This window comes from Electrophorus electricus, chromosome 4, assembly GCF_013358815.1.
Source record: "Electrophorus electricus isolate fEleEle1 chromosome 4, fEleEle1.pri, whole genome shotgun sequence".
In the NCBI taxonomy this organism is placed as follows: Eukaryota; Metazoa; Chordata; class Actinopteri; order Gymnotiformes; family Gymnotidae; genus Electrophorus; species Electrophorus electricus.
Window position 1 is genome coordinate 8,975,796 of NC_049538.1, and position 24,669 is coordinate 9,000,464.

At 42.9% G+C, this 24,669-nt stretch overlaps 2 protein-coding genes across 7 annotated transcripts in view; both read right to left on the reverse strand.

The window, feature by feature from the left end:
- The window catches only part of zdhhc18b (zinc finger DHHC-type palmitoyltransferase 18b), a 20,829-nt gene extending 15,802 nt beyond the window's left edge, over window positions 1–5,027 (reverse strand). For all 5 annotated transcript variants that reach the window (XM_035525477.1, XM_027020713.2, XM_035525474.1 and 2 more), the window contains exons 1-5: window positions 4,748–5,027; window positions 3,949–4,283; window positions 3,332–3,492; window positions 650–805; window positions 13–150 (exon numbers count right to left, since the gene is read on the reverse strand). In XM_035525477.1, coding sequence (XP_035381370.1) covers window positions 13–150; window positions 650–805; window positions 3,332–3,492; window positions 3,949–4,190 — 697 coding nt within the window. In that variant the 5' untranslated portion in view covers window positions 4,191–4,283; window positions 4,748–5,027. The remainder of the gene's footprint in view (window positions 1–12; window positions 151–649; window positions 806–3,331; window positions 3,493–3,948; window positions 4,284–4,747) is intronic.
- Window positions 5,028–12,363: 7,336 nt separating this feature from the next.
- arid1ab (AT rich interactive domain 1Ab (SWI-like)) overlaps window positions 12,364–24,669 on the reverse strand; it is a 48,804-nt gene continuing 36,498 nt past the window's right edge. Inside the window, exons 8-21 of one of the 2 annotated variants that reach the window (XR_004775867.1) lie at window positions 24,190–24,496; window positions 23,248–23,387; window positions 21,908–22,011; window positions 21,162–21,371; window positions 20,769–20,973; window positions 18,436–18,568; window positions 18,097–18,275; window positions 17,713–17,857; window positions 17,479–17,601; window positions 17,247–17,343; window positions 16,237–17,062; window positions 15,791–15,921; window positions 13,678–15,677; window positions 12,364–13,546 (exon numbers count right to left, since the gene is read on the reverse strand). Coding sequence is in view for 1 of the 2 variants with exons in the window: in XM_035525130.1 (XP_035381023.1) it covers window positions 13,791–15,677; window positions 15,791–15,921; window positions 16,237–17,062; window positions 17,247–17,343; window positions 17,479–17,601; window positions 17,713–17,857; window positions 18,097–18,275; window positions 18,436–18,568; window positions 20,769–20,973; window positions 21,162–21,371; window positions 21,908–22,011; window positions 23,248–23,387; window positions 24,190–24,496 (4,487 nt within the window). In the remaining variant the exon portion in view is untranslated. Of the gene's footprint in view, window positions 15,678–15,790; window positions 15,922–16,236; window positions 17,063–17,246; window positions 17,344–17,478; window positions 17,602–17,712; window positions 17,858–18,096; window positions 18,276–18,435; window positions 18,569–20,768; window positions 20,974–21,161; window positions 21,372–21,907; window positions 22,012–23,247; window positions 23,388–24,189; window positions 24,497–24,669 lie in introns of both variants that reach the window. The other variant, XM_035525130.1, reaches the window with a different exon arrangement.

Here is a 24,669-nt window from a genome sequence, read left to right on the forward strand (position 1 = left end):
TAGCCTACATACTCAGAGCCAGGTGCGTGGTCACGCAGCCAAAGATGAAGGCGGTGTGGAAGGACAGCGAGACGATGAACATGTAGAAGAAGCGGTAGTTTCGCTTTCCCACGCAGTTTCCAACCCAGGGGCAATGGTGATCAAACCGCTCTGAAGGAACGCAAAAAGCACAAGGGCTTGTCAAGACGGATTCCTTGGTGCACATACGAGCATGTTAAGACAGAGCACTGATATAACAGCTAACACTGGGCAAAGATAAATGAAAACAAAAAAACAAGCTGAATGACGTACAGTACGAGTTCCTTAATTCACGGAACCTAAAAGCCACCTTTCTCATTTGTCTTCAGCATAACATTCATCATGGATGCACAGCTGCAGAGATGCAGACCAATATGGAGCCTGCAAGTTATGGCCTTCTGCGGCCCCCACGAACATAAACCTGACGTGAATGAGTCCCTGGAGGACAACAGTAATGATGAGTGAGGAAATAGCCCCTCCCTGCAGAGCCGGAGTCATGCCCCCCTCCCTGCAGAGCCGGAGTCATGCCCCCCTCCCTGCAGAGCCGGAGTCATGCCCCCCTCCCTGCAGAGCCGGAGTCATGCCCCCCTCCCTGCAGAGCCGGAGTCATGCCCATGTCCCCGGTACTCACCCACACAGTTGTCACACAGACTGCAGTGGGAGGTGCGAGGTGGGCGGAAGATTTTACAGGTGAAGCAGTACTTCAGCTTTACCACCTGCTCGTTGATGACGACCTCCTTGGTGCGAGGAGGAGGGCGGTAGGAGGAGGAAGAGTTGATGGGATTATCTGTGTGACCAAACACCAGAGAGCATGATAAAGGGAAACAAGCTATTCACAGCTACATAAGTCGGGGTATCGTCCTGCAAACTTCAACAAAATTGTGATTTTCACCTCATGCACTATTACAACTAAACTGTAATCGAGAATCTTAAGTAATTTAGGGTTTGGGAATTCAAAGCATGGACATGCTTTGAATTCAGCCCCCATAAAAGTGATCAGGTTGAATGCAATTTACAGGTGTAGCCAGCAAGGATTTTATCATAAACTTATATGTGCTCTTAAATTCCATTTTGTAAGCCAATATTTGTCAGTAGATCAGTGAAAAAAACTGCATGCATAATTGTACTCAAATTCTTTAGACCCAATCTTGGCAGAAGCACCTTTATGTCTGTTGGAGCAAATTTCTTCCAGATTTGCACACTGATTGGGAGTGACTGTTTTCCTTGTTTCTTCAGGCAGATTTGCTCCAAGTTGTTCAGAATGGTTTCCACAGATGCTTGATTGGATTAAGATCTGGCTTTTTACTTGGCCAATGTAGAACACTCCTGTGTTGCTTTGGCCTTGTGCTTGAGACCATTGTCTTGCTGAAAGAAGTTTGTCCCAAACTTTAGTTTTTTTTTAAGCAGACTATAGCAAGCTGTCTTGCAGTATCTTCCCATGTTTTGCATCATCCATCCTTCAGTGTTAATAAAGATACCCAATGCCTTCTGTGAAAAGGCCATAACATGATCCCAACAGTATGACAGCGCCATCCACATACTTCACTGCTGGAAAAGTTGGTTACTGAGGTCTGAGCTGTCTGTGCCACGCAGTGCTTTTAATCTTGGTCAAAACTCTGATGGTCTGATACGGTTTTCTTCAGCTATGGCGTCTTTCTAGCCACGCTCCCGCACAGGCCAGTTATGTGCAGAGCTTACGATAATGTTGACTGATGCGTCTTGACTGCAATCTGCACAATGAACTGGGAAGGTTATTCAAAGAGCTTGTTGGCCCCTCTGTGACTTATACCTTTATAAGTTCCATTCTTGCTCTGATGCAGAGTTTTGAGGAACGGTTTTGTCTAGGCAGTGCCTGGGTCGTCTTGATGCATCTTCCATTTCCTCACAGTGTGTCCAACAGTGTTCAGTGGGACATCCACACACTTGGATATTATTTTGTACCCTTTTCACATTTTGTGCATCCCTAACTTTCTCTCCAATTTCCTTGGAAAGCCACTGAGTCTTTGGTCTATAGCCTTCTTTCAGAATTTCAGACTGATAAATGGTACTTGAATAAGGGGGGGAGGGCGTCTTTTATCCAGAAGAGGTGAAGTTTTTTAATGATTCACAGATGGAAGCCAATTAAGCCATCTGTGTCCTCAGTAGGGCAATATCTTTCATCAGCGTAAACGCAGATCTGCCACACCACTGGTGTTGAATACTTCAGCAAATAGCATTTTCAGTTAGTTATTTATGTCGCAGAATATTTTCCTCTATAAAAGGCAAAATCACTTTAACTAAATAACAATACCACCACATTATAATTTAATTTTGAATGTCAGTACTTTTTAAATATTACAGTACAAATATCTGTGTCATTTATAATTAAGATAAATCTATTTACTTTATTTTGGGATGGCTAATTTTATACATTGTATATGCAATATATACTGCAAGTTAAGCTTGGAACTCCCAAGAGTTTAGATCAAGGAGGTGTTTACCAAATGTAAACTAAATGTAAATGTGGTGAAACACACGTTTATGTAAATTCATAAATTTACATATGGAACCAGCCTGAAATAGCACAGATTATTAAATAAGAATTGCTTTCACAGATGTGAAACAAACCTACCTTTCAGTTTATGGAGAAAGCGGATGTGTATTAATGTATGTATGTGGTGGGAACCATTTTGTTGGAAAACACTAAAAAAAGAATAAATCAAAATACAAAACAAGTATGATAGATCACTTTGCCTCACTAATCTACACATCAAACACATCTGAGCACAACACACTTGCGCTGAATCTAAACCTATGGGAATGAGAACCTAAATGCTATAATATTACTGTAATGGGTTCACTCTTGCTGAGCCACTGAAAACATAGGGGCTTCAGTGCTTTTAGACAGTGTACCATCTTAAAAATACCAGCAATAAAGCAGCTGGCACAAGCACTGCTTCATGCCCACAAAGGACATTACATTAGTCCTATCCACTGAGATTGGGATAAAATGTCCTTTCATTTTTATCACAATTAAACCCAGGTGGCACAGCCAGGGACCGCGAGCAATATCAGAGCAGCTCAACTTCATCTTAGCAAAAGAGCACCAACTACAGATTGATACCAGACAGCCACCACAAATATTTTGAAGGAGCTCTGTCCGAAACATCCTGTTTCTCTGGAAACCTTGTGAACTTCACAATTTTGAACACCTCTTGCACTCTCTCCCCCTCTGTCTATGTATAATGATTGCTATGAACAAATTAATGAAAATTAATGAAACAACGCAAATTAATGAAAGAACACAAACGCGCACACATGCAAGTTCTCTCACCAATCTGCTTCTCGATATCAGCAGCCTCTTCTGGCGTTGCCCTTGGCAAAATGCCTGGGTCGGTAAAGCTGGTCTGAAGAAGAGAGATGACCACAAACACAAAAAGGACACCGCCAATCACCGGGATGCAGCTGGTCAGGTGTTGAACCAGAAAAGGGCAGCTAAAAACACAGACATGAGCAATGAGTACAACAGTGATTCTGGAACGCTCAAGCAGAACACCACTAATAAATCCCCTCCAGCACAACCTAGTTTTAAAGATGCTTAACGCAGGGTCAATGCAGTAAAAGAAACAAAACAAAAAAACCTAGAAGTTGGCAAAAGCTGTGGAATGCAAGCATGGTTAAATATGCATCCCTGTAAGACCCAGGATTTGTCGCTTCTGAATCGGTTAACTGAAGACAGTGGTTGAGTCTATTGGGAAACGAGAGCAATAATTAATAAATTAGTTCATATTAAGTATCCACACATTATTAATTACACATTTAAGACCTTAAAATAAAATGTTAAGAACTTCAACAACTACTCTGTACTCTGCCCACTGCTGTGCAAAAGCGAAGTGTGCTAGATTGTGAGTATATCAACATACACTGACTTGGGATTTGCGTTGTACTTACTCGAATATAAAAAACAGTCCACTAGTAACGAGGATAAGGCCCAGTGTCAGAGGAAGTACGCCGCTTTGACGAGCGACGATGATCCGTCCATCACAGTAAAAACGATTCTTCCCAGGAAACACTTCCCATTTTCTTTTGAGCCGTTTGGGTTTCTTCTCTAGGCAAGGTCGCGAAGGAGTCGGTGCAGGCGATGGTGTCGCTAGTGCCTTAGGATCTATTTGTTGATATTCGCAATTTTTCATGGTTTGTCGTCCTTCTCGATGGTGTAGAATGTTGTCCAATGCTTAGCTATCGTGATGTTTCCAGTCGCTCGGTCACCGGTTTCCAACGAGATTCTGCTTCGGACACAACGACAATTTAGCAATCGATGAGTGTCATTCCAGCAGACGGAACCCACGTATCCAACATCAGACATAATGTCATTACGGGCAGCACTCGTGTGCTACACCCGCTGTTCACGGACGGCTCTGTCGAAACATGTCAAACTAACCAGATTTACTAGCTAGTGACGAAACTAATGTCGCTGGCAAGCTCACCTTGCATACACTAGCCAAACAATGCTGCAGTTAGCTGGCCAACGTTAGCGAGTTTAATACATTTTAATTAACGGAAAAGATTTGCATCTGGCTTTAGCCTCAACTCTGCAACACGGAATTTTTAGCTATCGATCATTTATCGATCATTTTAGCTAGCTCATTGTAAATGTTCATTGTAAAGATAACGTAAAAGTAATATTGATTGCTAGCTGGCTAAGAAGTTATATTACGTTATTAAATGTTCCTAGTCGATATGATCTTACCCCTTATCGTTTACCATCCCAAACGCCAAAGTGTTATTCCTGTTAAACAAATAGCTGGAACGGCATCAGATGACTTCTGCGTGCGAAACCAAGCCATTCGGTGGAGGAATTAAATGTAGAATTAAACCTTTCGGCGGGAGGGTGTAATCAGATAAAATAACTTCTGAGAGCCTTTTGCATTCCTGGTTATCTTTTCGACGTATTGACTTGTATCAGCTCTTCATCAGGACCAGTTTTTGTTCTTATACACGAGAGGTATTTACGACAGACCTATCTTTTTACGGCGTGCAGTATCGTGGAGAAACGATGACGTAAAGATAATGGCGGGGGGATGTAACCTATTATGACTTCAGAGCGTCATATACTCATAAAAATATATGTGATGATGTGAAATTATTTAGGAAACCAAGTGCCTAAACACATTGGAATAACACAACACTTTTGTTTATTAAAGTGATAATGTACCCCAAGCTGTCACAGTTTATTTTTATTTAGGTTGCAACCAGACAGCTTAATCGTCAAAGTGTCCCATCTACAGTTTACATATAATTTCATCAATAATTTCAGTTGCTGTTAAGGATGTACTGGATTTGGGGGAAGAAGGAGGTGATGGAGTGTGCCTGCTTTTCAAGAAAGCCTCATTTCTGATGACCTAGTGAGCAGTACCACTGGACTGTCGACCCGTCTGGCTATCTGGAGTCTACTCGTGGAATGGGTCTTACTCTCTTCCACTTGAAGGACTTCCAACTCATTGGACTTCGCGGCGATGTTCTGTTTGTCATTGGTTTGGTCTTTTATGGCCTGCTTCGCCACTAAAACCCAAATTATTATTTCATTTCATGACCTCAGGTCACTTACAATTATTACTTCTATTTCGAAAAGAATCAGAAAGTAAAAACTTTAGCTGTATGAATCACATAAAACACTGTAGAACATAAGTAAATACCTTTTATTGTTGTTGCTGGGACTTTAAATAATGCATCAAGTGGTAAGGAATTCATGGTAGACATGGTCACGATATTAAATAGACATTTAATCAGCTGTGATATTTTGGCCTGCGTGGCATTTTGTGTCTTCTCTACTGAAGTGATGTTTCCTCATATGGTGGATTCATCTTTATCAGCCTCCTGCCTCAGTGCCCTTTGAACATCAGCCGATGTGAAAATAGGAAAACACCGGTGGCTCTTTTTATTTCTTAACCGAACTTTCTGGGACATTTTGTCAGAACATAGAGTTTTTCAAACTGATTTATTTATCCCAGACCCATCAGGTGTCAGAGTTCATTTACGTTTTAAATATACTATTGTAAATGCAAAAGATAATTGATTAAATGGCTACGTTTGAAAGCTTACTTTATTTAAAATATGACTAAGAGATAATAAATGTATGTGTCCAACAGAGGTGGATTTGTGTTATCAAACCCTTTAAATTCATAGCAGATTTTCATTCATCTCTCAGAGTTCCATTTAGCTCTTAATCTTAATGAGCACTTCAAATAGCTAGATCAATCATGTTAGAATAGATTAATGTTAAAGTTAAACTCAACAGGTTATCAGATCTTTAGGAACACAACTGGCTTACATGTTGGAGAGCTTCTGAATAATACACTGGAATGATCCAGTTTGGGCACTATGGATGGAAGAGAACCACAGAAAATCACCTCAGCATCTATAATACAACATAAATATTTATAAGTCACATTATTGTATTGCTCAGCTGATGTAGTTCTTGTTGAAGTCAAACTGATTATTTATTTATCAAATATGATAATGATCAATTTACTTGCATATTATGAAAACATGAATAAGAATAGTATACATCTTATGTATGTCATAGTAAAGGCAATTCAGTTACGCTAGTGTCACAGACACATTACAGATATTTATTCAGTAACACCTCAGTAAAGACTCACCTCACAGTAATGCATAAACTGTCCTGAGGCTTCTACTGGGGGCAGTAGTGCACCTGAATCTCTAGGATGTGCATGTTCAAATTGTGACAGTCCAAACATTATAACTACGCAAAATAATTTCAAATTAAAATGGTGTTAAAAACAAACATCATCTATTTTCTTCAAGGAAAAGATTCACCTTGTTTATCATTCAGGCTAGTGAGTCGTTCACCACCAGCAGATTCCTTTTTGAGTTTAGCCGGCTTTTCCCTGCTTTGTCCTCCCTGAAGCAGAGCCCTGATTCTGTAATAAAGAAAGGTGAGGGATTAACCAACAATCACTTCTTATGTATTCTGCCCTTCTGCACTTCAAGGAGGAGATATTTTAGGTATATACCTTAATTTGTTTCTCTTGATGGTTAATCTACCAGCGCCTCTCCAGTTTCATCTCTCTCCACACACACCTTTTTGGTGATTTCATGCAATGTCTGGAAGCCTTTATAGGAACAAGTCTTCCAAATACAAGCATTATATTTGCTTTAGTAATACAATTCCCTTTACTGCCATTTTCTGGCCTGTGGGTCAAGCAGAAGGGCCATCCTACATCCTGCATACTGCTTTCAGGAATGTTTGGAAGGTTCATGAGAGAGCAGCTTTCCCCCTGACAAGGATCAATAATCAGAGTAATACATGCATCTTCAGGTTGCATTTACTGAATAAATGACCTAGTAGTTATTTTGTGAGAAATAACTCATTATGAGAGCATAATGACTGGGTCCTTGAATCCTGTTCCAACTTCTTACAGCTCTAACCTAACCCTGTACTGTGTAATGCACTAGTTTTAAAACCATTCTTTTTTTTCTAATGAATGTCCTCCCATTCTGAGAAAGCCAGTTAATGATGTCACTGTGACATCAGACCCCATTCTCCTGGAGAGTAAGGATCCTTCTCAACAGCTGTTCCTGGGAGACAGAACGTGTATGTTAAGGCTGGCTTTCTGGAGACAGGTGAGCACAGTCGTAAACTAAATTATTATTTTATCTATGCCTGGAAAGTCAACTTTCAGAATAATAGATCAGTACTGTGAAACAGTGGAGACTGAAACTTCCCTATTCAACTCTAAGCTTTTGGGCCCAGTCTTTCTCAACATCTAGGAGATGATATCTGTAATGATTTATCTCTGTCAAAGAGCAAATTACCTGAACCATGAAATAAAACACTAATATATATTCCACTTTAAGGTGACATTATATAGTAGGGTTAAACGAGGGTTTTATGGCTGTACTTTGCTCTATGCATTTGCTAAAATACAAAACTCACCACCATGTAACATAACTGTATATATATTCAATAACTGTATATATATTCAATTACCACCATGTAACATAAAAACTGTAAATATGTCTTTTTACAAAACGGATCTGTACATTCCGTACATTGTGTACATACATATATACACAACCATATACATTGTACATTGTGTATATAAACATAATATACATATATTGTACATACATTGTTAATATATTTTTGTACATATATAGAATACATATTTCTCTATGCACCCCTGTTTTCTTTTCCCTCAGTTTGGACAGAGCACTCTCAACCATTTCACTGCGAGTTATACTGTGTATGACTATGTATGTGACAAATAAACCAAACTTGAAACTTGAACTTGAACAAGGCCTATATGCAATCTCATTTATTGAAATGCTTACTTTCTTGTCTTTGGTGATGAACCCTCCTGCAATAAGTGGTTGATGGATGTCTTTGTGGTACAGTACTGGTACAGATATAGGTACAGTTACAGGTATATTACAGGTACAGGTACAGTACTGGTACAGGTGCAGGTACAGGTACAGGTACAGATACAGATACAGGTACAGGTACAGATACAGTTACAGGTATATTACAGGTACTGGTACAGGTACAGGTACAGGTATATTACAGGTACAGGTACAGTACAGGTACAGTACTGGTACTGGCACAGGTACAGGTACAAGTACAGGTACAGCCATAAATGTAGGCTTAAATATAACTATCTGCTCACCATATTTTAGAAGACTGTAACTCCATAAATGTCTCTGTGTAGGTCTTTCTAATACAACTGAGATAGTCAGGGAAAAGTGGTGAATGATTGCTCACTGGGGCAAATTCTCCAACCATTATAAAAGCAAGAAAAAAACAGCATCAAGTAAGTAACAAAGATTACATAATGGTTTCATTGCTCAATGGATTCATTATCCCTAACTGCCTAATCCAGTAAATATAAGACTCAATTGATTTTACTATTTCTATTTACAAATAATAATCATACAGAAATAGCTTAATTGCATTAACATGATCCTAAATTAACCCTGTAGCACAAATATTGTTTATTTCCTTAAAATTTAAAAAAATGGAGTGTCTTTTGTATTTAGAATTAATTATACAGAACAAATGTGCATTATTCTAGGTTTAAAATTTAACCAAATCTAACCCTGACATATTCATATTCAAATCCATGAAATAACTGTAATCCTAGCACAAATAACTTGTATATGTGCCACAACTCCCTAAACCACATATAGCCTATAGCCTACAGGTATATTTAAACCCACATAAAAGCCCACATGTATATTTTAACTGCAATATAATGTGAGAAATATTTGAAAGATTATAATCTCCTGTTCACTGATATCTCTCATTTTACCATTCAATATATATTGTTAAAAATCAAATTTGTGAAATTAGCATAGAGTACTGCCTGGTGAAAGCAGATCCCTGTTCACTGCAATTTAACTTGCATAAAGTGATCCACCCCATGTGTTCTCCACATCACAGCACTCATTACATCATATGCTAGCAACATTCCAATAGTGGGAGTTCAGTGGGCAAGGTACTCAACTAGTAATCAGCAGGTTTCCAGTTCAAACCCCACTATGCCAAGCTGCCATGACTGGGCCACTGAACAAGGTCCTTAATTTCTTGTATTCAGTCATAATCTTAGGTCACCTTGGATAAAAGCATCAGTTAAATGTAGATTACCAGTATAAAATGATTAAAGATGCTAACTTCTGGATCAGCAGCAGTTTACTGCAGTTTAAAGACATGGTGTGGGTTGTTTGAAGAGCAGGGCTAGGAATTGGTTTAGTAAGACATGGTGTGGGTTGTTTGTAGAGCAGGGTCACGAATAGGTTTAGTAGCCCTAGAGTACTGCTGCTGTGGCATAATAAACATAACTGTATTTGCACTAAAAATGCAAAGGTTATTTGTATTTCTTAATAATTGTGTTCTTCAAACAAAAGGAAAACCCTGATGTATAATGAACAATGACAAATGAAAACTATTTGTGTTATGGTTAAAGTAGGGTCACGTTATGGTTAAGCAAAATGAAACTACAAATAGGCTCTTTATTTCTACATAATTATGCACATCAATTATACAGAAGGAAGGAACTGGTAATGAACTGAGCAATGGATGACGCAATAACATAGCTAGTGCGTGATTATGGTTAAGGGCAGTTATGATTTGCTTTAGGGTTAGTGAAACTAAGAGTACTGCAAGGATCTTTATTGTTTCATAATTAACAATCTAATTCATTTCTGTAAATTCTAAATATAAGATTCATGAAGTGAACAATTATGAATCATAAACAATAATTGTGTTAATGTATCATATTCCTGGTGGATAAAGGTTGACTAAACAGTATACTAAGCTGTTTTTGTACTTTAATGTGTTCATTAGATACAAAAAAGAGAAAAGACTAAGATCTAACAAGCAATATATTTTAGAATTAAATTAGGATTATGATACTGGTAGTGTTAATAAAATCAAGAGTACTGAAAAGAGGCTTTTTATGTTTATTATAGATGTTTATTATAAACATTTCTTTGTCATTATTAGGGTTACACTAGGGCTAGTGAAACCAAGTACATATCAGCTATGATCTTCGTGTAATATATTTTTTATGGATTTTAAAAATTTGCATAAATAGAATGATAGTATTTGAGATGTTTGAGATATTATACATACTGAAAAAGCATAAATGGGATAAAAGAGCATTTGTTTGACCATGGTTTGTAGCACAAGCATACACTCAGAAACATAGCCAGTAGTATTCATGCCATTAAAAGATGGTAATCTCCTATAGGAGTGGTTGTGTCAATTGCATTACAGTTTCACAGATGAAAAACACCTTTTGTTATTTTTAATGTTGTTTTTTTCCCCTTTTCACCTTTGATACTTTTTTGGAAACACAATACAGTACAACACTTTTGGTCACTGTCTTCAAAGATCATACAAATAGGAAGTCAGTGTTTTCTCTCTAAGAAGACTAAATTAAAGATTATATTATATCAAATTTATCTCAGCACCAATAAACTGGGTCTCCAAGCAACCCTTTCACCGAGGCGAATGGTATAAGAGATGTTGGTGGCTCTAGAAATCACCAGGATCTTTCCATTGAGAGTGTGATCTGGCAGACTTAAGGAACATCCCTGCACTCCTGGAGGCAGTTTGTTGTTCTGTAGTACAGATTATAAAGGATAAGAAAACACAGTCATCAAATATGTCATTGCTCATCTACAAAGCCAAATTAGCTAGCGTTAGCTACATAAAATCTATAATTACAACTACAATTACAACTTTTGCAACACTTTGCCTAAGTGTAATTACACCATCATGAATATGTACTAATATTTGACTCCTTTATGAGGAGTGGAACGGCTTGGAATTCTCAAAACATTGTTACCGATGACGAAATAAACATTTCTTACATCAATAAGTGCCCGACAATCTACGCAAACTACTCGCATAAAAATAATTAATGTCTTTACATAACCTCAGAGAGGCCTACTCAGCCATTTCAGGTTATGTGCCCAATTTGGTCTAGAACTAGTACAGAGCAGTCGCTAGATGGCACTGCAGGATAAGCAGATATATAGAAGCTTTAGGCCTGCTATAGTAATTTCTCAATCGCTTGTTATCCAATGACACAACCATTTGGTAAGGCTTACATTATGGTTTTTAGAGGCAGCCAGCGTTACTGCCCGTGTATCGTATTATTTTATTGTCTTTGCTGAAACCACAAACACTCTTGAAATGTGGCCTCAGTCGCTTCTCAATTTTCTCCACAGCAGTGCGGCTCACGCTGACCTTTCTCAGAAAATGCCTTGTACAAAAGGTAAACACTACAGCTCTGTATTATAGACGAGTTGATGCATACAATAGACAAGGTTTGTAATCAGTAGTGAAAGGGAAATAGTAGTATTAAAGTCGCCCGTACTATTTGAATCCTTCTGGAATTAGGGATGAGAAAATATTCCAAAGCGTCAACACGTGCTTTTAAGCCGCTTTAACACGTCATTGACTGGTGACGGAAATGTTCCCGGTGTCATTTTTATCGTACGTCTCCAGGTAAAGTGAACACTATTTTCCACTTGTCACATACGAGTATATGCCTAAATTAATAATTGTGTAAATCTCACCTTAGAAGTACATTTAAAAAAGAAACTGGTGGTGTCTTGGGCAAGACTGGAAGAGCTATGGTGTAAGGCGTCTCTCCCTCCAGTACTGCGAACCCGAACAAATTCCCAGTAGGATGCATGAATCATTTTGCCTGCTAATGCCTTAAGTGCTGAGCCGGCATGGTGAGGAGATGCACCTCACTTCAATTCATCAGGCATGATTTCTGTCAAAGGCATTAAAATTCCTGGTTATACTCAAATAAATCCATCACAAACGTCTTACGAAGATTTAATGTACATTTATTCTTAACACGTGGAACATATAGTATAAAGATTTCATACTGAATAAATGATATTCATTAAGCCAAAAAAAGGGGAAAAAAGGAATTTACATCAAGTTTTTAGCTACATCGTCTGAAATACAAATATGCAGAATCCATAGCACTGGGGAGTGAGGGTGACGTCTTTAGGGATTGCCCATGTTTGGTTGAATCTAGATCTTGCATGGAGCCATAGACATGATTGATTTGATATATTTCTCTACACCTGAACTGGGGTCACAGTGAGGATAAAAAAAAAACAAAAATGCTGTGCCCCTGATGAGTGGGAAGGAAGGGTTTAAATAAACACATGGCAATGCGCAATGAAGGGATCTCGTGTGTAACCTTTAATTTGTCAGATTAAAAATGGTGAAGAGTGCCATAAAGTGAGAGAAAGAGGAAGAGAGCAAAGAGTGTAATGTACAACATCATTATTTACACTGCAGCCTGGACTGCACCTGGAGCTCAAGACCAGTCCTAAGAGGTGATTTCTTTAAGGGTCAAGTCATACAATCGAGGGACAAAGAGGTCGGGGTGTTGTAGGTTCACAATACTTTGGGGGGAAAGCCTTTTTTTCCTCTCTCAACATGAACTAAAATCATTTTTAAAAACTACAGTTTTTGCTGCCAAGCCAGCGTTATCTCAGTGTGAAACAGTATTATTACAGTATGTTTACAGTTTCTTTTTAAGGTGTACAGTACAAAAAAGTCCTACAATCTACTGCACAGGCCTCCCATTTACAAATGTCTGTTCACAGCCGATGACCTGGTTCCTTTAGGGCTGAGTATATATATCATCCAAGTTACAGCAACATATACCACACACGAGAGTCTGAAACTGTTTAGCCTCCAAACACGAACTAGATAACGGTGGTCTCTGTGCCCGCCAGCCCAGTCGATCCAAGTGGACATGGGCACCTTTATTCCCCAAACTCACTGTAAACGTGACAGCAACTTTGGTTACAGTTTTATCTTGTTTTAATTTTTTTGTTTCTTTTTTAAATCTACATTTTTGTTTAATTAAAAAAAGTCCTTCCCAAAGGGCAGCGCGCTCTCGCAGGCTAGGGTTTCAAGTCGTTCATCCATGTTGGTCTCTCCGTTTTATCCATGTGTTAAATCCATTACGACTTCATGAAATCCTTCCTTCAGAGAGAAGCAAAGGTAGAAAGGAGAGACAGTGGAATCTGAGGTGATTTTGCATAAATTAATTTTTTTTAAGAAAAAAAAACAAAAAAAACAAAAAAAAAAAAAACCTAAACAAAAAGGGGGCATACCGTTAAGTCATTCATGTCATTATATTTCCTCCACTCACACGCAGATTTTTAGATTTTTGGGGAAAAAAAAGAAAGGAAATGGATGTGGAGGACAATGAGCCACCCCACAGCTGTCATGACTGGCCAATCAGAAACAGTACGTCACAGATCACTTGGGATACCAGCAAGTTCATGAGGGGGGATACAGAGACGTCCAGTAGCCGTGACTCGTACAACGTGAACTCCGAGTGGTTTTCCTCCACCTTGGCTAGGGCATGCAGAGCACGAGCAGCTCGCCGCATCATGTCCACGCTAGTGGGCTCAAAGTGCGCCCCCTGCATCTGTAGCAGCGAGCCCTGGCTCTGCTGGAATTGTGTGGCTGCTAGACTGTCCTCCAGAAAGCCCAGCAGGTTTCCCACGCTGCTCTTCTGCACGGCGATGGCCCGGGCTGCCAGGCTGTCGCCCTGAGCCAGGTTGGCTAGTAGCACCACTGCCATCTCCCGGCACACTGGCACCTTGCGGTCGCCAACCAGACGTACCAGCGAGCCATAGAGCTTCTCCAGGCGGCTAAAAGGGGGCGTGGCTAGAATGAGGTCGACGTTGTTGTCCTGGATGCTGAGCTTGCTGAGGGTCTCAAGGACCAGTCTCTGGGGGGACAGTGTTCCGTTAAGCCCCAGCGAGGGGAAAGGGTCGATGGCTTCGGCCGAGGGGCACACAGCCCAGTGGAGGAGGCCATCCAGCAGGGGCAGGCAGATGCTCTCAGGGTAGATCGAGAGGTCCAGCTGGCCTGAGATGTTTGCCAAGGTGACCAGGCAGTTTTCACGCAGCACCTCCAGACAGTCCCACCACCACTCATCACGCTCGCAGCTGACCCCTTCATCCTCCTCCTCCTCCTTTTCATAAGTGACGGGTGCCTGTTTGCGCTCAGGGTGTCTGTGGTGTAGCAGCACCAGGCGGCCCAGGATCAGCAGCAGGCCTGGGTGCTTGGACATCTCGTGGTCGTTGCCGGGGATGAAGGACAAGCTGCGGACGATGTTGGAGACGCAGATGCAGCGGCGAGCAAGGGTGTCCTGCCAGTCAGACATGGTGCACAGTGGCGTCTCGTCCTTGCTGTGTGGCTCGTCCTCCAGGATCTTCACGCTGCCGCTCTGATGTGCCAGATCCACACCCAAGAGGAACTTGCTCTTCTCGTCGCTCTCGGTGCTACCCCGCACGGCTTCTTCTGTCACGGAGCCGGGCCGGGCCGAAAGCACATCGTCGATGGTGGCTGTGATGCTGGAGGAGGCGCTGGCACTGGCTGTGTTCCTGTCCTCTGACGGCTGGTCCGAGCAACGACGATGCTGGGACCCGGGCTGCTGCTCCTGCTGCCACTGCACACTCAACTGAGCCTTCTCCGTGTCTTCAGCCACAGCCTGCGTTACGGGAGGCGCCTTCTTCCGGGGCGCCGCACTGACAGGCACCTGTTTATAGGATTTGTGTAGCTTCAACTTGCTCTCGAAGTGGGTCTGGATGTGCTCCGTAGTGTCACCTCCGCCAACGCTCCAGTGGACCAGGCCGCTGTCGAACGCCTGTCGCCGGCCCAGTTTGCTCGTGCGCCCAATGACAAATAGGTCCTTCTTCCGTACCACCTTGATAGGAAGTTTGTCAAACTTGCTAGCTTGTTTCGGTTTCTCCTGGGGTGTACTGATGTCCTGCAATGGAGTAGGTGACCTTGGCTCACCTTCCTTTTCTTCTTCAAGCTTCTCAGTGGATTTCTGGCCCTGCACAGGCTCATCTTTCTCCTTCTTGACCTGGATCTGGGATGTCTGATCCACCTCCTCGTCCTCCTCATCCTCCTCATCCTCCTCGTCCATCTGCTCTACCTCTGAGCATTCTTCATCGGACATCTCTGGGTCAACAGCATCTGGATCCATCAACGTGCGCTGTCCGGGATCTCCCACCTCGTATTCTTTCAAGATGCCAAAGATCTCAATGAGGCATTTACGAAAGTATTCCACTATCAGCTCAAGGAAACCAGGAAGCTGAAAGAAATGATGTACATCAGACTAATTTAAATGACAAGCCACCTTATTCAGTCTGTGATGCACCATAGAGTTCTGACATCTTTAGTGGTGCAATAACCACAAAGTCTCACCTGACACAGACTGAAGGTGGAAATGCTGTTGTCATCGTAGAGGAGAATATTGATGGTGTCCAAGGCCCAGGTGCTCTCAGCTAACAAGCCTGACTTGAGGGACATCATGACTCTCCAGGCTTCTGGCGTTCCTGCATATTTATGAAATCAAATCACAATTGGTTGGTTCACATGAGTAGATATGTTTTCACATGAAATGATATGGTTCTAAAAACGGACATCATATTTTCAGTTTTATGGCCATATTATTTCTTTATGCAGTGCTCTAGGCCAAATGATACCTCATTAGGAAGAGAACTGAGATTTGTCTGAATATTTTGATACTAAACATGTGGGTATCATGCTATAAGAAAGAACCTTTAAAGTGAATTTAAGAAACTATGCAAAAATGGGTCACGAGTCAGAAGCATCAACAAGGCAAGACCTTGGTGTGAATAGTCTCTTACCGATATCTTTCATCGTGAGTCGGCGACGTGGTTTGAGGATGGGCTGGGTAGCTTCCACAGAGCCTTGTGGGAAGGCTACATCTCTCCTTATGAGGGGAGGCTGCGATGTGGGCGGGGCTATGTGCGAGGCTGGGACTGGAGGCCCTGCTTTCTGGATCTTCATCCCCGAGTGCATGTAGGGGGACTTGCTAGGCGATGTCCTGTTCTCCACGGGCCTTGGCATTGGCGTCGGGCTGGACACCTGTGGAATGTGGTTCTGAGGGGACTGATAGTTGGACTGCAGCGTTCTGGACATAGGTGGACCAGCACCTCCAGGCCCATAGGAGGGCTGGCGCTGGGTGACGTGGCCAGGCCAGGGGCCTTCATGGTTCATTCGCTGGTCTGAAGGCATCATGTCTTCTGAGCGATTTATGCCATGGTAACCTGGAGCTTGAGCAGGAACCCCGGGGGGGCCCGACCGGCTGGGGTAGTTAGGGTAGTTCATGTCATTGCGGCCTTGCCACACAGGACCCTGGGGCCCGTCGGGAACAGACGGCATAGGGCTGCCCATCATCTGCGGTGGCATGGAGGACTGGGAGTTAGGGCCCCCAGCATTAGGGCCCCTGTCCCGGCTGAAAGTGAAGGGGAACTGACTCTGTGGGCCAGGTGGGCGCCGATCTGGACCAGGGTACGTGTTGTACTGGTTGTACATGTCCTGCTGGGACTGAGGGCCACTGGCAGGCTGAGGACCCTGCTGCTGCTGCCCACTGAATGGATAAATCTCCCCCTCATGACGCTTTGGTGGGGGGCCATAACCACCGTCTACAGGTCTCTTCTGTGTGAAATTCTGCATGTGAGGGGATACAATTTTTGAAAAGTTGTCAATTATTTATCAAAACATCAAAAATAAAAAGAAAGATAGTTGAATAATTTATCATTTAACAAAAATAATTCTGATGACTACTTATGTAACCAACGTTACAATGAAAATTATCTAGTGAAAGACTTAAGCTTGAACGTGCAATACAAACCGGCTGTTGCTGTGGGTACATTCCTGGCTGCTGATTTGGGTATGGTCCACCAGGGGGAGCACTTTGGCCAGGGTACTGATTACCATAGGAATCATGCCTGCATAAAAAGGAGAACACACACCTAAGACATGTGTTTGTTTTTTTTAAAGTAACACACATTACATGTCACAGTAAAAAAGTAATACACATCACATTTGCAGAAGACAAGAAAAAGTGTGCAAGTAATGCTGACCTTTGCTGCTGCTGCTGCGACCGGTTGGGCGAGTACATCCCCGTGTCAGCACTGGAAGCCATCATGTTGGGCTGTGGAGCACCAGGACCCATGCTGCCATCTGGACCTATGGCTGGCTCTTGTCTGATAGGAGACAACAAAAGGCATAAGAACTTACAGACTTTTTTTTTTTTTTCCCCTCAAATGTTTTGACATTTGGATGCAAATGTCAAAAAGCTATAAATTAATCCCTACCTTCTGTCATATCCTGGTCCATATCCTGGATACTGCTGTCTCTGGCCCATCTGCATATTGGCCATAGGTCCCGGGGGGCCTCGGTTATACTGCTCCCCTATGCCACTGTTGGGGCCTTGTCCTGGAGTCATAAACTGTTCAGGAGCTGAAAATAAATGACAAACACCATAAAGTAAACCATCTTTTATCTTTAATGACAAAATCAAAATAAACAGACAGAATTATTATTCGGGAGTGCAAGAACCTTACTACTGTCCAATATATTTTTGTTAAATGAGGAACATGACTCAGGAACTTGCCTTTACTTCTTCAATTAAACACACTTCTACATACTACATATTTAGTCTACAACTAACCACAAGATGGGTCACAAGGCATTCTCACCTTTCCTCATGCCACTGAAAGGATCTTTACTGGGTTCATAAGGCCCCATGCGAGCCATTATATCAGGTGGTGGACCACTCATGCCAGGCTGGTAGCTGGAATTGGGCGTCATAGAGTTCCGTCTAGGAAAGGTAGGGTCCCCGCCATCAGTAAAGGGGTCCTGAAGATTCACACTGCTCCTGTTTAAGAGTTAAGTGGAAACAACACACTTGTGATTCTCTCACCTTTAATCTTTTGCTCTTGCCATTGAAACCATAAGAAATTACCTGGACGCAAACACAGACTTCTTGGCGATCATTTTAATTACCAGTGTAAGCCTATAAGAGGCCCTGGACATACCTTACGCCAGGCAAAGGGGTCATCTGGCTGTGGGGTGTGGACGCAGGGGTGGGAGGCTTCAGGTCGCCTCCTTCAGCCATGGAGCTGCTTGTTGACTGGGGAGTCTGAGGGCCCTGTAGAGACCCAGATCCCGCTACAGAAAGACACAGGCAATCCCGTCACAAATGTGTTGCTTTACCAAACTCAAAATGTTCATTACCTAGTAAGTTTTTTTTAAATACAATATACAATGTGTGGTACTTGGTGAACCACAGGTTAATAAGAAGAACAGGGTTTCTGAAGTTTATTTTGAACTGGAAAGCACCGACCAAGCAGGTTCAAGACACAGGCCTACCCAAACAAGCATGACTGAACCACTTTCACCAAAACTGGAATCCTGTGTTGTTCCTCACCACGGTTAAAATTCACCAAAAGACACAGAAGCCTGAGCTCAAGCCCTACATGTCTTACAAAGCACTCCACTAATGTGGTGGCCTCGTCTATGTGCCTCCGTGCTGCTCCATTGCCATTTCTCCGAGAGCTCTTGGCACAAACATCCTGGCAGGGTTTAATCCAATTTGAGGAGGCCACCCCCCCCCCCCCCCAGTTACGAGTTCCAAATCAGCTTCTACACAATGTTGCCACAGCACCACTAACAATAAGCTAGGCAATGAGTTTAGTACTAGGCCCAGAGAAAGCACATGTGTGGATTAGTGCGTGTTTGTGGGGGAGCATGCAGTAAGCACAAGACACGCCTGTCCACGCGTGTGTATGTCAGAGTGAAAGCACGCGCGCGCACGCACACACACACACAGAGACAGCATGTGCCACATGTGATTCTCCATCCGGAGCCCAGCTGAAGGACTTGCCATTGGCACGGCTGGTGATGAGTCATGCATTCATTCATTAACATGTACGTGGGGGGGGGGGGGGGGGGTCATTACCAGGTCGGATTTATTTTTGTCACACTTCACACACACAGGGCTCATTCAATCTCTCCCTCACACGCACACACACCCCTCCTTCTGCTCTTTCCTCTGGGCAAGGATTTCCCTCAAATACGGATAAAAGGGGGAGGAAGCACAAGGGGGGGGGGGAAGGCATAGGGAGCGGGAGCACAGGAAGGAAGGGGTAAAAAAAATTAAATAAAGACATGATTAAAAAACAAACAAACAAATAACTAACTTAACAGCCACCCTCCACCCCCACCGTTTTTCCCCATTCATCATTTTCTGGCTCGGGTCAGCCCTCCAGGAGACAGCCTTGTTTGTGGGAAGGGAGTCAGCATGGAGTCCCTGACCTGGTGCCAGACAGACATGCTCCACATCACAGAGGATTCCCTACTCTCTCCTCCCCCGCCCTTCTCCCTGCGCCGTGATCTCAGTGCTGCCGCTTTCTCACACCAGTGCTGAGGCTAAAGGAACCTTTTGCCCATCAGGCAAACGTGTGCGTGCAATTCAAACCAAACAGATACCCAGTCCTTGAACTCTCGAGACTGTAAGCATCATGTCATGTCATATGCTCTGTGCCCATGCAGAGATGGTCTACTGCATGGATGAGCAGGGAACCAGCCACCTTCAGTCACAGGGTGGAATACACAGCTCCTGGCTCTCCACCTCAGCTGCAATAACAGTTAAGGCTCTGAATGATTTCGACAGGCACTAGTGGAGCCAGCACAGCACCGGAGGCCCCAGGAAGCACCAGACAGCCCAGCTGGGGTAGAGGCTAATAACACGCAGAGCACCGCAGCTCACTGGCGGCGCCACAAATGACCATAAACACTGTTCTTCCAACCAGCAATGAAACCAACATCAAGCAGTCGCACACAGGCACTAACGACTATATTACGACACGCCAGAGCACAAGAGATTTACAGCCAGGGAAACTAATAGAGGAAGTGATAAATGATCTATAAATGTATTTTACATCAGAATTAATGTAGTTCAATAAAACACAGCAGTTTATGAGCACATTATATGTGGCAAAGAGGCTGCTACAAGTAAAACCAGAATAAAGTGTCATGTGCTTGTAAGTCACTTTCTGTACAAAAAGCCTTCTTCACAATACCTGTAACCACATTTAAATAAACCATTAAAAACAGTGTTTAAATGTTGTACAATATTCTGAAAGAAAAATACATCCCTCTAAACATGATGCAAACAAGGAGCCAAATAATAGTCAAAACCCCAGGTAAAAGGGAGTAGGGATCTAACAAGGGTTTCACCAGACCTTGACAAGCCTCAACATAAATCCAGAGAGGCCAAGCATTAAGGACAATACTTAGTCTTTCAATCACCCTGAAACAGCAAAGGCAAGAAAACGCAGTTTAGTGTGGCCGAGGGCTCGGCACGGACCTGGAGAGGGGGGCTGGATCTTGGCCTGGTTCTTTTTGGGGTCGTTGGAGAAAATGTCAGGCGGCGGGTCTTCGCCACGCTCAATCTTGCACTCAAAAGCATACAGACACTGGATGTACTGCTTCTTCAGAGAGCTGGCGGCACTGCTGGACGTGCCAACGTTGAGGTTCGTAGCCAGCTCCCTCCACTTTTTGTTCTTATTTACCTGAGAGAGAGCGAGAGCGAGACACATGTGAAGTGAGAGAAGTGTGAAGTGGTTGCAATTTGATTACGAAAAAGCAAAAGGACTTTGGGGGGGACGATGACTTTTGCCTAAAGCCACTGGCCCTCAGCCAAGCGTCGGTGTAAATGAGGATGGCACGAAGCCGATCTGGTCGGGGCGTCCCCACTCACCTGCGTCAGGCCACCGATCTCCTTGACGGACACGTAGAGGCGGAAGAGGTCGAGAGGCTTGCGGCCCACGGCGGGCAGGTTGCTCATGCCCATGGCCTTCTCCTCGGCGAAGGCCAGGTAGCGGTCCACCCAAAGCTTCCTCTCCGGCTCCGGGCCGAGCTCATAGAGCCGTGTGATCTTCTCGTTAGTGGTGGTGGAGGAGTTCGACTTCTGCCGAGATGAGGAACGAGGGCGCAGGACAAGAGGCAAAATGAGGGGAAACATTAGGAAAAGAAGGACGGGCATTATTTAAAAAAAAATAAAAAATCTAAAAGAACTTAAAAGGTGGGAAATGACTTCCATATAGAAACCTTCTATGTGAAATGATCAGAGACTAAACAGTGTGAAGAACTCAGCTTTAGTGCTTCTGGAGTATGCTTCAGGTGGTACAGCACCAGAAATGCACAATAAGCTTGGAGAACTTGAGAACGGACACCACTGGTCTTGGTGGCCATGTCTCAGAGGCATGAATCTATAACTCGAAAGCTTTTGCCTGAACGTGCTTGTCCTTTGGAACCAAAAGGAGTCAACTTTTACAGGTGACGTCACTATAAATGCTGGAGTTCACCATGAATATCTTGAAACACAGCAGCAGATAATGATGCAGCAAAAACCCAAGAAAGAGTCCGTCTAATGTTAAGGTACAAATGAGCTTTGTGCAAGCCCAGAACCAATGTTAATCAGCTGGAATAGTTACAGCTTCTCACCTTTTTCGATTCAGTCTTAGGGGTCCCATCGACTTTGTTATTCATCTTCTGAGCTTGGTTTAGCTTATCCATGCCAAATTCTGGGCTGGGAGCCATACCTGGAACTGAGACAGAAGCTTATGTGCCTTATGTATCTGCATTTCACAATTCAACAAAGCACATGAATCACACAATCATGACATCAAAAAGTATTTACAATAACAGGTATTCACAATATATTTTCATCCAACGTTGTTTATAAAGAGTGTCACACTGATGCATGACACCATTGCCTAGCCTTGCTGAGCTCAGTCATTAGTGGGTGTTTCATCTTCAAAAGTGAGCAGTTTCAAAACAATGTGTGATAACTGAGGCAGATAAAAGGACTAATATTTAGGTAAGGTAGCTAATAACAGCTAGCTAATAATTATTATTTTAGTAAACAGTGAAAGGTGACATTTAAGTAGTACCTTGCATTTAAATGTTTTATTTTGAAGAGCTAGTTACGAAAGGAATAAATGGGTCAAAAACTAAGACACATTTGCATGGTGAACTGTGAGAGCAAAAATCACCAAAATTGCTGTTATGCATCTTCAGAGGAAGCTCTGGCCATAGCACCCATGAAGAAATAAAATTTTGGAAGAAAGGCCCATGAAGGAAGGACTTGTGAGAATTACACAGATCCGTTGACCTTCCTCACTCTAACCAGTCACCCTCTGTTTTTCTGCTTGGATAGCCCACGTTTTCATTACTCATTTCAGTTCAGTTTGATTCTGCATAAACACTTCTGCATAATCTCATGAGTGCACCTTACACTGACATTCTGTCCTGCTCTCTGTCTTCATAGTGTCTTCTTTACAAGCCTGAGTTCTGCTGGTCTAAAGAGAGACCTTCACTTCCACTAGTGCACAAATAATTCATGGAAAGAGCAAAACAGCACTATGCTCACTGTAATGGGTATCGTGGTTATGAGGGTTATTATTAAGGTTATTCTGTACAGACATATTAAAGAAGCCCAAGAAGAACTGAAGTGATTCTTTTGAATGAAACTGTAGTACTAAAATTTCCACTAAAACTAAAATGCTTTTAATTTACTTCAGGATTAATTTGAGCTGGCAGTAAAAATTGAATGCCACTCACTTCAGAAGGCAAAAACTTCATAAATCCAAGCACTTACCAAACACGCACACAAAAATAAAAAATAATAATAATAAATAAATAAATAAAAGAAATTAAAACAAAAAAAAACCCACACAAATGCCAATAAAACCAGGTTCACACACTAAATGTTGGCTAAGGAGGTTTATTTTTGCATTGATGCAATGGTCACATAGGGACTTTAGTTAACAGCCTTGGCTCACCTGCAGCGTTGTTAGCCATGTTGGAGCCCATGGGGTAGGGCCCAGCCTGGGTCATCATTCCCTGCATGCTGTTCATGGGCGGGGCATATGGAGAGCCCGATCCCATAATTCCCTGTCCCATGTTCGGATAACCAGGCGGCCTGAGGAGAACAGGGGTTCACGGTGTTATTCATGAGAACACTCATGACCATCATCTCACAGTAATGTGGAAGACTGAGAATGCTGTACTGAACGCTGTACTGACCTCATTCTTTGCCCAGAGTGAGGTTGTCAATAGCGTTATGCTGTCTGTTCTGTTCTCTCTTCCTTTGCCTATGCTCCCTAGCCAGGAGGACTCCCTCGGAACATCAACCTCGTGTGGAACTGGACCTAACTGCACCCTAACCGTTTCCGTCCTGTCTCTGCAGTCCTAGCCTGTCCCCTGAATTCACGCCCTTATCACACTTCACCACTCCACAGCCGAGACCACAAGGGCATCGCCCTCAACATGCACACAGTGAGTGAGTGGTGCACTTGGTGTAAAATGACAGCTTGCCTTTAAAACAAACTAACAGCAAAATGGAACAATATGGTTTGTGACTTTTCTGTGAAATTTCTGTACACTGCAATCCAAATTACAAATCCGTTTTGCAAATACTACTGTTGTTCATTGCAGCTTCTCAGTAAACAAAACACACAAAGAGACACAGACGTATGGCGTGCTTCCCTGTTTTTGAACAGAAGATTTATACGGGGGTTTTGAAAGGCTGAAATGCTTGAAGATTGCCCCAGGGGACTGTGCGTAAGCCATGGAGAACCTACAGAGGATTGGGAAAAATCTTCCCAACTAAAGCTGAGGTTGTGCTATGCACAACAACAGATGACAGGAAAGAGTCTGTGCAATTGCGAGTTGGTCTTGCGCCAGCTTGATGAAGAGTGCAGTATATAGTACCAATATGCTACCTGTGTATGGAGTTGGGAGGGGCGTGATGCATTCCTGCCACGGCTGGATCTTGGGGCTTTCGGTTCATGCCAGGTGGAGGGCACATGCCCGAGGCCACCTGGGGGGGCATGCCGCCCATGTTGGGACCCATGCCAGGGCCGTAGGGCCTGGTGCCCATCTGCCCTGGACCCATGCGCCCAGGGGGAATCCCTCCATACGGACCCCCTCCTCCTTGCCCTGCCATGGTGTTCATGGTGGCACCCATGCCTGGTGCGCCAGCGTAGTTAGAGCTGGGCATGGTGCCATAGCCTGCTTGCCGTGGGTAACCTGGACACAAGAAAGGTGGGTCATCTTAAAGGGTGAGGTGGAGTGCAAAAGAGAAGAGAAAATGCAATCATCAATTACCTATTTTAGACAACAACAACAACAACGTAAACAATTACCTATTTTTAGAGAAACAGATTGGTAACAGAAAAAAGGAGAGACTAAAACAAAAAGAT